Source organism: Rhipicephalus microplus, chromosome X, assembly GCF_043290135.1.
Source record: "Rhipicephalus microplus isolate Deutch F79 chromosome X, USDA_Rmic, whole genome shotgun sequence".
Classification (NCBI taxonomy): domain Eukaryota; kingdom Metazoa; phylum Arthropoda; class Arachnida; order Ixodida; family Ixodidae; genus Rhipicephalus; species Rhipicephalus microplus.
In genome coordinates this window covers 21,676,223-21,689,108 of record NC_134710.1, presented here as the reverse complement: position 1 = coordinate 21,689,108, position 12,886 = coordinate 21,676,223, and the positions used below count along the sequence as shown (strand labels likewise).

Sequence of the window (12,886 nt, the reverse complement as noted above, 5' to 3'; positions counted from 1 at the left end):
TAATGATCTGGAATGCCATGCTTTTTGCGCAAAGATAGGCCCTTGCGTACTGCCGTTGCGAACCCGCCCCCGCAACTATCGCGGTCGGCGTCCAAAAGAGAATAAGAAGGAGGAACTGTCTCTGAATCACGAATATCACCATGTAGCCACGTTTCAGTTATTACTGCCACGCCAGGAGAGTGAATAAGCAAAATTTTTCCACAGCTTTGTTCACAATGCTTTTTACATGAAAGCTTATTAGAGAAAGTGAATTCATAACCAGTACTCATCATGCATTGTGGGCTCTGGACTTCCTAGTGTCATCGTGATGCACAGCGTTCAAAGGTAGTCTGCATTTTCTTTCATCATTTCATACGTACAGCCAGTCGTTAACATTATGTTTATCACAAGCAAGTGTTACTTCATTGCCTCCGTCGCGCAGTGCTTTGGAGGACTACCAAAGCTTACTGCATACGTCACGAACTGAGGCTGAGAAGTCTTCTGATATAAATATCGAACTAGTTTTAACCTTCTTGCAGTTACGCGGAACGGTGATCTTTTCTATGAAGTTGTTAAACCTTATATTGACAGGTGTTGTGCTGTTTGCCCTTTTTTTCCAGCACGATGTACACGCTCGACCGATCTTATTTCCACTCAGAGTTTGTACTTGAACGAACCTTTGATTTACACTTGTTCTAGATATCTTCTATTTTCATCCCTTATTTCTCCATAAATTATAAAGTTATTCCTGCGGCTTCTGTTCTCCATCTCGTCTAGTTTTTTGCTCAGACTCCTGATGTCCTCAATCATTGTGGCGAAATTTTGTTGACACTGTTACACCTTTCTATGGTACTATTTTAGCGACGCTAGTGCACCTTATATATACATCTCTACCAGCCTGGATGGAACTCCTCACAACCCTTCTTCTGATGTTCGTAGCGAACTCTTTATTTCTCCGAGGCCTCGTAGGATCTCGTCGAGCGTGTGAGGGCCTGGATTTTCCTCGATATCACCACTAAGCAACAACAGTGCACGAGAAATTCTAAAGGACTCACAAATGCAACACAAAATACCCTCAGGGCTCGGCAGCACTACAAAGCAAAGAACGTCACTTTTGAGGCACTTAGACAAAAAGCAGTCTTTTTCTAACCTGTACGAAAAAAAGAAAGTGGTTTTGCATGGCGTTCCTGACGGTGCCACTGAGCTCACTGAACGGAGCACGTGATGGATGGGGTCTTCTGTACACCTGGCTTGATGTCACTGCTGTCGCTGGTTGGCCGAAGGGGTGGTGCGGTGTGATAGTCCTAGGACAGAGGTACACGGGCAGGAAGAGTTCTGCCGCCAGCCGAGATAACAGCACAGTGTTGTGCTGTTCGTGATGATGCGGGACTGCCATCGTTCCAGAGTCATGGCGCCGAAGTCTTGAAATCCAGTCGTAGTTAGCTGTAGCACCCGTTAGTCCAAGCAGCTTCTGTAGTAAAAGAAGAAAGTGGTTTTCCAGGGCGTTCCTGACGGTGGCACCGTCAGGAACTAAATTTGGTATATCTCGAGCTACTAAATTACAAAATTTTGTATATCTCGAGCTAGTCAAACGGGCACGAGCACGTCATGATCGTAGCATGTAGTGATGTTTTACATGGCGCGCATGTCATTATTATTATGTTTGGACGTCTCATTTATCTTCATCGTCTATATATTCACGTCACGTAATACTACCAAACATGGTATATGTGAAGCTAGCGAAACGACCGCGAGCACGCTATGAGCCTGGTACGTAGCCATGTTTTACATAACACGCATATCATGATTATCATGTTGGGACGTGCCATTGTCTTCGTCATCTATTCAAGTCGCGCGATACCAAATTTGGTATATGTGGAGCAAGCGAAACGGCCGTGAGTGAATCATAAGCGTAGTGTGTTGTCATGTTCTTACATGACACACATATTATGATTATCATGTTTGCACCATTCATATACCTTTGTCGTCCGTTCACGTCCTGTAATGCCAATTTTAGTATATGTGAAGCTAGCGAAACGACTGCGAGCGCACCATGAGCGTGGCGTGTAGTCGTGACTTACTTGACATGGATTTCATGATTTCCACATTAGGGCCCGTCACTTATGTTCAACGTGCAGTCATGTCATACCATACCAGTATTGCAATATGTTATGTGAACGAAACCACTGCAAGACCAGCAAGACCATGACATGTAAATCATGACATTCATCACATGTCATGTTTTTCATGTTACGGCAAGTTAGTTATGCTCGTCATACAGTCATAATATGGCATACTGGTTTTGGTATAGATCTCATCATCCAAACGGCCAAGAGAGCTGAATTTTATAGGCTGCTAGATAGACAGATGGATGGATGGATGGATGGATGGATGGATAGATAGATAGATAGATAGATAGCTATATAGATAGATAGATAGATAGATAGATAGATAGATAGATAGATAGATAGATAGATAGATAGATAGATAGATAGATAGATAGATACGGTCAATGTCGCCCAAGTCCGTCAAAAAAATGCTTCGCATTTAAAAGTATGCGTTCTATGTGGTAGAAGAGCGCATTTCGAGACATGATATCGCTATCGCGTTCAACTCTTGAGGGAGAAGCTCAAGGGTTTCTCAGTTTTCAATAAAAACGTACGAATGAGAACGTGGAGTGTGCAACGATAGCAGAAAAAGTTCATTGAGTCTATTCCCTGTGTTCTTCAAGGTGTATCAGACCATATTCGGAGAGCTTTGCCTCCGTTGGGCATAAAAACCGTTTGTAAGCCCCACTTGAAACCCAAAGACCACACACCTTCGGACGATGAATATGGTGTCACCGACAAGTAAGATGCGTTCATTGTGAAGTGACGTAATAAAGTCGGTGAAACGGGCTGCAAAGCGCCGGGAAATAAAAGGTCAAAGTCAGCCGTGCAACGTGTTCTCAGGGGAGCTTGTTGAACACTGCTGGACAGGGCATAGCTTCGACCTTAACAATGTGATAACACCATAGAGAAACATACACACATAAAGAGCGGACACTCCCGTAGGGCCCTGCGGCCGAGATACTGCGCTACTTTCAGCGCCACGAGTGGCTGGTCAGACCCGATAATGTCTCTTGCATAAATAAAGTAACAGAACGTTTTCTTTCCGATGCTGGGATTTGAACCTGTAACCCCATGCCCCGAAAGTGAGTGTCTTTACCACTAGGCTTCACACCCATGCTTCCAAGAAAAAAATACATCTACAGCACATCTAAACTACATGAATGTGTACTCTTTGTGCGAAATATATGCAGAAAACAACACTTACTAGTCAGACTTTACTGACTTTTGTGGCAAAGCATTAAACGTCCTCTGCGGCACACGTTGTAGAGCGGATGTGGATAATTGCATGAATCAATAAAGTTTCTTATTTGAAAAAAATTGATGCCAAACTTAGGTTTTAATTGACCTCCTGAGGCGGCTATTATATGGCCTGACAGAAGTGTAGAAGCAAGCATGCGCGCGCCATCTAGCGGTTGGCCAGAGCCTATCTTACTGGGCCACGAAAAAGCTCGAGTGGCCACTCTTTATATAGTATGTTTCTCTATGAAAACACTTCCTTATGAACGAAAACGAAAGGGGTGGCGGACCTCTGGCTTGCAAGAGCTACCGTGGTGCCTTACGGTACGCTTGTAAGGACATGTGACTAATCGATGCCCATTCATTTTTGCCCTTTTTATGTCAATATATGCTGAGGACGCCACCTGCATAGAAGGCAAATTGTCTGGCACTCTGCCGCTAATTGTTGATGTAAGCTGGAGTAGAGATTCGACAATCGGTTGCAAAGAAGTTTCAAGTTTCTTGGCTAGTTAAGGACACTTATGGCTTTCAGCCGTTTCGCACTGCTGTTTCTTAGTCATCTGTCTAACACAACTAGCTCGGCACCTCACACGAAGCTCCACGGGTACACCAATAAGAGAGCTAGAAACACAAATGAAAAAAAAAGGTACATATGCCCCCCCCCCCATCCTTACCCCCTTCCTCGTTCCTTCCTCAAAACAGGGGGAGGGGACTAGAGAGAGATGATATAAGGCAGAGAGATCGACCGGAGCGAGCTTTCTCAACCGTGTTACTCTGCACAGGGGAAGAGGGACAGTGAAAAAAAAGTGATATAGGATAACGAAGGGGGTAGAAACAAGTTATGCGTGTATTCAATAATACTGTGGCTTCGCTAGAGTCTAGTGTCCCGTCCTGTTTTTTTAGGAAACCTATCACCAACAATATAGCCGTTTTTTCGATCTTGTGTGGTCACACATTGCTGATAAAATGCCACTTTACGTGGTCACACCGTTATGATGTGCGTTGCCGCACCACAACGTTGCCATCATTGAAGCGAGCGTTTTTCATTGCGACACTTAAAGTATAGGAAATCACAAAATATATGGGCGGTTGTTTTGCACACTTGACAGATTAAAGGGGTGCTTCAATGCTTCATAATATGGATGCTGACCACATTAACAAGTAGTACCGCCTACAAGAACAAGTGCAGAAATGACAATTGAAGGCGCGGGCCTGTAATTGGATAGGTGAGGGGAAAACAATGTAAGAGCGTTGATATAGACGCTGTCTAGGCAAGAAAGACATGGAAAACTACAAATCATTACAGAAGTGTTCACGAGTGGCCTTGTTATAGCCCCGTTGCGCACGTACGGGTCACTCTTGAAGCCCCACATTATTTGTTATTATCGCAAAGGCATTCTCAATACGTTGATATAACGGGCACTATGACATGCAAGCGACCTATATGTAAGAGCTGTAGTGGAGCATACGCACCAACGCGTATGCGCCTTCGGAAGACAACAAAAAGCCCGTGCTCTGCTTGCGCGAGAGTTTGTGCCGCCTCTGCCAGACTTGCCGTACGCCCACTTTCCGTTGCGACCTCGCTGCGACTTCTCGGCTCGAATAAACGTCATCACATTTGGTGGAGGGTGCTGAGATCCCCAAGAAGACCTGGAGCTCCGCTCTCGCAAGTTGCCTGAAAGACTACCGCGAAACATGACTGACGCAGTCGCCAACCAGCCCGTCCCAGCCCAGCCAGCACCATCGGCTGCCCCGTCGACCTGCCCCGGTGCTACCCGTCAGCGGGACCCACCAATCTTCAGCGGCAGTGGTGAGCAAGACGTCGAAGACTGGCTCTCCTTGTACGAACGCGTGAGTGCCAGCAACAAATGGGACAACGACTCCAAGCTTGCCTATGTCATCTTTTACTTGGCTGACGTCGCCAAGCTATGGTTCACCAACCGCGAAACCGCCATCGCCAGCTGGTCCACCTTCAAGACCCTCGTGACCGAAGCGTTCGGCCGACCAGAGGTCCGCAAGCTCCGCGCTGACCAGCGTCTGCGCCACCGAGCCCAGCAACCTGGTGAGACCTTTACTAGCTATATTGAGGATGTGCTCGACCTCTGCAGGCGTGTTAACTCATCCATGCCTGAAGAAGAGAAAATTCGACATATTCTCAAAGGCATCGAGGATGGCGCATTCCAGATGTTGCTGGCGAAGAGCCCGACCACGGTGGCGGTCCTCGTAAGCCTGTGCCAGAGCTTCGATGAATTGCGTCGTCAGCGTTCCATCGCCCGACAGAGTGTTCCATCACCAGATTCCATCTCGGCCGTCGCACTCGCCAATGGCAACGTTCACCAAGGAACTCTGTCGAACCAGATTAAAGACTTCATCAGGGAGGAAGTCGCCCGACAGCTTTCCCTGCTGCCGCATAGTGACGCGCCCACGACAAGCCTCCCTTTGAATATGCAGCAGGCCATACGCACTGAAATTTGCAATGCACTCCCTACAGTTCCGGCCTCTTACCCGTGCACTTCGGTGCCATCTGATCTCTCAACTGCTGGCTACGCACCAACTGCGCCGCCTTCACCTCTCAGCTACGCAGCTGTGGTCGCGCGGCCCCCACCGCATCCAGTCGCCTTATCGGCTCCAACTCCTCCGGCAGCGCCACCGGTTTACAGGCCCTCCCCTCGCTTTTTCCGTCAATCTAATGAGTGGCGCACCCATGACAACCGTCCTATCTGCTTTGCGTGTGGCATCGCTGGCCACATTGCACGCTACTGCCGCCGCCGTCCCACACCTGCGTACGCCTCCTTTGGAACTCCTACCTATGCGTCGCAGCAGGCCACCTCGTCTGCATACGAACAGAGGCACTCTGACTCGGATCGTCGCCCATCAACTTCTCGTTTCCCATCTCCTCGTCGCCGATCACCATCTCCTATGCGTCGTAGACCACCTCCTGAGGAGGGAAACTAATCAGTGCAGTTCCAGAGGCAAGAACTGCAACTTCTGCGCAATTATCAAGGCCTCCATTTTCGCCGCGAAATGTTGTTGATGTCAATGTTGAGGGAGTCGCCACACAAGCGTTAATTGATACTGGGGCCGCCGTTTCTGTGATGAACGCAAAATTTTGTCGCAAACTGAAGAAAGTGACCACATCTCTCTGTGGCATCGTGCTGTCCACGGCTAGCGCGCAACGCATTCAGCCCTCGTCTGTGTGTACGGCGCGCGTCGTCATCCAAGACGTTTTGTACATCGTCCAATTTTTCGTACTACCATCTTGCTCTCATGACCTCATCCTGGGTTGGGATTTCTTATCAGGTCATGAAGCTATCATCGATTGTTGCCGTGCGGAAGTGTCCCTAGTGCCAAATTGTGAGTTTCCATCGCCCGACCATTCACCACTGCTCTGCAAACTCATCGCTGACGACGACATCACCTTGCCTCCGGAAGCTTCAGTCCCTATTAGCCTTTCATGTGTGGCGCAACCTGACGCCACGGTGGTATTTACGCCATCCCCTGTTTTTACTGAACGCAAGGGCATCGTGCTCCCATTTGCCGTTCTTACGATTGCGTCTGGTTTAACCGTAATGCTGGTTACCAACCACTGCAACTACCCCATTGGCTTGCTTCGTGGTGAAACGTTAGGATATGTGCAACCTGTCGACCATATCAATGATATTATTCTTCCCGACGAAACGCCATGTCAGATTGCCGCAATCACTCACGCGTCTGAACCATCAAGCTCACCAGCCTTCGACGATGCTATTGACGCAGACCTTCCCCCCTCGCATCGCAGCCAACTTGTTGCTCTCCTTAACAAGTTTCGCTCTTCTTTCGACTTTCAGAAACCTGCTTTGGGCCGCACCACGACTGTCACTCATACTATTGACACCGGCTCACATTCGCCTCTGCGACAGCGTCCTTACCGCGTTTCTGCCGAAGAGCGCCGCGTCATTACGGAGCAAGTAGATGACATGCTTAAACGTGGAGTCATACAGCCTTCTCAAAGCGCTTGGTCGTCACCCGTGGTTCTGGTAAAGAAAAAAGATGGCACCGTTCGATTTTGCGTGGACTATCGCCGCTTAAACAAGATTACAAAGAAAGACGTCTACCCGCTACCACGAATAGACGATGCTCTTGACTGTTTACAAGGCGCCGAGTACTTCACATCCTTGGATCTGCGTTCTGGGTATTGGCAGGTGCCAATGGCTGAATGTGATCGCCCTAAAACAGCCTTTGTAACGCCAGATGGCCTGTATGAGTTCAAAGTCATGCCATTTGGGCTCTGCAACGCGCCTGCGACGTTTGAACGCATGATAGATACCATATTGCGGGCCCACAAGTGGAAAACTTGCTTGTGTTACCTAGATGACATCGTAGTCTTTTCAGCTGATTTCCCGACACATCTTCGTCGTCTCCACGAGGTTCTGGCGTGTCTAGCTTCTGCAGGCCTACAACTTAACACCAAGAAGTGCCACTTCGCAGCCCGCAAACTAACCATCTTGGGACATGTCATCACAAGAGACGGTGTTCTTCCGGACCCCGATAAGCTTCGAGCTGTCGCTGACTTCCCCATGCCCACATCACTGAAAGCCCTAAGAAGTTTCGTTGGTCTTTGCTCTTACTTTCGTCGCTTCGTGCGCAACTTCGCGTCCATCATTGCACCTCTGACTAGTCTGCTTTCCAACAGCAAAGGTATATCTGCATGGTCACCTGCATGTGACGACGCATTTCACCAGCTGCGCCGCCTGCTGACCTCGCCACCTATTCTTCGCCACTACGACCCCACTGCTGCCACAGAAGTTCACACTGATGCAAGCGGCGTTGGTCTTGGCGCAGTTTTGGCACAACGGAAAGGTACCCAAACCGAATACGTAGTCGCTTATGCAAGTCGCGCTCTTAAGAAGGCTGAAATGAATTACTCCGTGACAGAGAAGGAGTGTTTGGCCATAATCTGGGCGCTTACGAAGTTTCGCCCGTACCTTTACGGCCGTCCTTTCGATGTGGTCACAGACCACCACGCTCTATGTTGGCTGTCCACCTTGAAAGACCCGTCCGGACGTCTGGGCCGTTGGGCACTTCGATTGCAGGAATACGACATCCGTGTCGTATATCGTTCCGGTCGCAAGCATGCGGACGCCGATGCACTTTCCCGATCGCCATTAACACCAGATGTGGCTTCTCTGTCACCCCCTTTTACCACCTTGTCACCACTCGACAGCACTGACATGCTTTCGGAGCAGCGTAAAGACCCATACCTTGCCTTGTTAGTCGACTACCTTACCGATCCATCTTCTGTCCCTTCCACGAGAGCGGTACGCCGGCAAGCAGCCCACTTTTCCTTACGTGACAACATTCTGTACCGCCGCAACTACACGCCTGGTGGTCGGAAGTGGCTCCTTGCTGTCCCAACTCATATGCGCTCTGACATCTGCATGAATTTCCATGCAGATCCCCAAAGTGCTCACGCAGGTGTCCTGAAAACCTACGAACGGCTGCGCCAACGCTATTACTGGCGAGGAATGTATCGTTTTGTGCAGAAATACATTCAGTCTTGCACCACTTGCCAACAGAACAAAACACCTCCGCGGCACCTTACCGGCATGTTACAGCCGCTGCCGTGCCCGGCTCGCCCATTCGACCGCGTGGGTATAGACCTCTATGGCCCACTCCCATATAGTAGCTCTGGAAACCGGTGGATTATTGTCGGAGTCGATCATCTGACACGCTACGCTGAGACTGCAGCTCTACCAGCAGCGACCGCCCACGAAGTTGCACTCTTCATTCTCCGCAGCTTCATTCTACGCCATGGTGCTCCGCGGGAATTACTCAGTGATAGGGGTCGAGTGTTCCTGTCGGAGGTCATCCAAGCTATCCTCGCTGAATGCAACATTATCCACCGGAAATCTACCGCATACCATCCACAGACAAATGGTCTTACTGAGCGGTTCAACCGCACACTTGGCGACATGCTGAGGATGTACACCTCCTCCGACCACACTAACTGGGACGCTGTATTGCCCTTTGTTACCTTCGCTTATAACACCGCGACGCAAGCGACTACCGGTTTTTCTCCGTTCTTTCTATTGTACGGCCGCGAACCTTCCCACCCCCTCGACACTATACTACCATACCGCCCTGATGCATCTGAGTGCTCCCCGCTTTCGGAAGTCGCCAGATACGCTGAAGACTGCCGTCAGTTGGCTCGGTCTCTGACAAGTGAGGCTCAAGGTCTACAAAAGACTCGACACGACGACGCTCACCGCATAGCTCCTACATTTCGTGCTGGCTCCCTTGTGTGGCTTTGGGTGCCCCCGCACGTTCCTGGCCTATCTTCCAAACTTCTGGCCCGGTACCATGGTCCGTACCGTATCATTGACGCGACCTCCCCGGTGAATTACATCATCGAGCCGTTAACACAATCACCAGATTTGCGCCGTCGAGGACGCGAGACCGTACACGTCGACCGTCTCAAGCCCTACTACGACCCCATCATTGTGCCTACTCCCTGAGTCGCCAGGATGGCTACCCTTCATCCCGGGGGTATTGTAGTGGAGCATACGCACCAACGCGTATGCGCCTTCGGAAGACAACAAAAAGCCCGTGCTCTGCTTGCGCGAGAGTTTGTGCCGCCTCTGCCAGACTTGCCGTACGCCCACTTTCCGTTGCGACCTCGCTGCGACTTCTCGGCTCGAATAAACGTCATCACAGAGCTTTCAGTTCATTTCAGTGGGAAGCCATTTTACGTCACAGGGCAAGAGAAACATAGTCAGGTGACCCCGCGAAAATTAAATTGAGGGTGGGCGTCTATTTTAATGTATTCTGTTTTTTCTAGGCCGATTAACTTCAACTTGCGTGCTCCTATATCGCTGCCATTCTTGCGGCACTAATCACTTAAGCCTTCAGTTGACGCAACCCGCTAGTAAAACATGTAAAACAACGACATTTAAAAAAGCGTTGAAAAATCCTTTAACAAGCCTTTCAATTGCAAAGTGATTGATTTCTGACATGTAGTTTACAAATAAACTTAGAACGTTCTCTGAAACGAGTGCCTAGAGGCTGGAATAGCAACAAAAAGAAAAGAATTTTGCAAGCTTCTGCAGACAGTGAGCCAACGCCCATGCTGACGTTTCCTTCACGATGCTTTGTTTGAGGAAGCTGCGTGGCCGACCGGCCTCGTAGGTCTCGACAAGAGCGATTAAGCCGCCGTAAATATTTTACTGTCCTTCTGGGGAGAGACGGTGTATAAGAGACCCATCCGCCAACGTGTCGTCGTAATGAACCCTCGCCCCCTCTGAGTGCCCCTAACCGGACGAACTTTGCGTGAGCGAGTACACCGACTCATCGGCAACCGTGTGTTATTGGCCTGTGCTACGGCGGGTGGTGTGATGTAATCCGGAAGGAGAAGCCCAACTGAGGGGTCAAAATGACGTTGCGGAGTGCAAGACGACGATCTGGACCGATGGCTCTGAGCCTCACCTAAAAGGCTACGCTCATGGCTCGCTGATCTCTTACGATGTAAATAGTTGTACAAATAGTGTGAGTGAACCAATTGGTCTTTCCTCTTCCCGACTTGCTGGAATCGTTTCCTCAACCCGGAGAATCTTCACGCTACCAAGCGGAGTCCGGGTCGCGTCCGGGTCAGACGTAACCCTAACGTCTCAGCAACTGAAGTCAGCCGGGACGTGGCGGTGAACCGAGGACGCAACACTGACAAAGACTTTTTGCAGCCTGGTCTCACGGAGTAGAACGCAAAAACACAGACACAATTACACGCAAACACAAACACACACACACAAACACACAAACACGATTGATTGATTGATATGTGGGGTTTACCGTCCAAAACCACCATATGATTATGAGAGAAGCCATAGTGAAGAGCAGGGTAGCAAACCGGATGTGCGTCTGGTTAACCTCCGTGCTTTTCCTTGCATCTTTATCTCTCTCTCTCCCCCATAGTGAAAGGCTCCAGAAATTTCGACCACCGGGGGTTCTTTAACGTGCACCCAAATCTGAGCACACGGGCCTACAACATTTCCGCCTCCATCGGAAATGCAGCCGCCACAGCCGCGGTTCGAGCCCGCGACATGCGGGTAAGCAACCGAGTACCTTAGCCACTAGACCACCGCGGCGGGGCGACACGCACGCACACACACACACACACACACACACACACACACACACACACACACACACACACACACACACACACACACACACACACACACACACACACACACACACACACACACACACACACACACACACACACACACACACACACACACACACACACACACACACACACACACACACACACACACACACGCCAAACTGGAAACGCGGTGGCAGCGCGGTTTCACTGGCTCCCGCTCTGACGCCATGCAAGATGACCGGCCACGGCGAAACAGCGAGAACGGCCAGTGTAGCTCTCACTACAATAACGGCACACAAGGCGGTGCTATACCTTGTTATTTCGCCGTCCCAGGTCCAACGCTCTTTCTTCCCTTCTCAATCATGTACCGACCAGCCTAGTCAGATGCACTCCTGCTTCAAGGATAATTTGGCATTGCGACTATCGCGGCTTTACAGAAGGATGCCCAATAAGCCCAGTGAAGCCGTCGCCTGAGCATCCGCGGTACTGCGAAGCTGCGCAGGAGGCGGCAAGAAGCACTTCGACCGCCATCCGGTGTCGGGTTTCTGCGCCGAAGGCACAGCCGTGGACAGCCTCTGCAGCCACTCCAATGAGCGCTTGGCCGCCTGCCCTGACCAAGGGCTCGGAGCTTGTGTTTCTGCGTCTGCTGCTACCTTCGCTACTCTTCAGCTCAGCCCTATGGCCGGGAGCACATGCACGAAATGCCTGTGAGTCACAGTCATCATCGTATCATTCGTGCTATCGTGGCTGCGCGGCACGGTACGCAAACTTTCCGTGATCAAGTTTACAAGAAAAAAAAGTAAGGAACAACGAAAACCCACATCGCTAGTCACTTTCCTGCCGAATGTGAGGTTGTCGAAATATGACGAATGTTAGTGTGCTATTAAGGAAAGGTTGCTACAAGACTGTAGCTGTGTGTCGGGAGTATCACGCGAGCCACGACACGGTCATTTCTTTCGGCCAAAGAAATATGGAGCGTCACTATGCCTTTCGCGTTTACAAGATTGATCCTGAGATATGTTGCTGAAACAGTGATTACTTTAAAAATAGCCAACAATCTAATTTTTTGTTAATTCGAATATTGGTCTGTGTTGTGTGGGACTGTGTTCCATTTTTGATCTCCGCCACAGTTATCGCTATTAGAATTTTGCGTTGGTGACACTTGTGCGCCAACGACATTGCCCATATAAATTTTAGTCGGGTGCCTGTATACAAATAGAAATTATAAAAAAAACTTGCGTGCAACAGTTAGCAACGCCTGAATGAACGCAACAGTGGTACATCGCGTTGTATTACTGGGAGTATGTCGGGAGCTGACTGTCATATTTTACGAGAAAAAAGTCTGTATTTTCTTATATGACGCTCTTCATGTGTGTGTGTGTGTGTGTGTGTGTGTGTGTGTGTGTGTGTGTGTGTGTGT

At 49.5% G+C, this 12,886-nt stretch overlaps 1 protein-coding gene across 2 annotated transcripts in view; it reads left to right on the top strand.

Moving 5' to 3' along the window:
• The window catches only part of LOC119175602 (cubilin), a 105,536-nt gene that overhangs the window by 18,976 nt on the left and 73,674 nt on the right, over positions 1–12,886 (top strand). Inside the window, exon 1 of one of the 2 annotated variants that reach the window (XM_075881944.1) lies at positions 11,735–12,173. The exons of the other annotated variant lie outside the window; for it this stretch is intronic. Coding sequence (XP_075738059.1) covers positions 12,056–12,173 — 118 coding nt within the window. The 5' untranslated portion in view covers positions 11,735–12,055. Of the gene's footprint in view, positions 1–11,734; positions 12,174–12,886 lie in introns of those variants that run through there. 2 annotated transcript variants of the gene reach the window in all.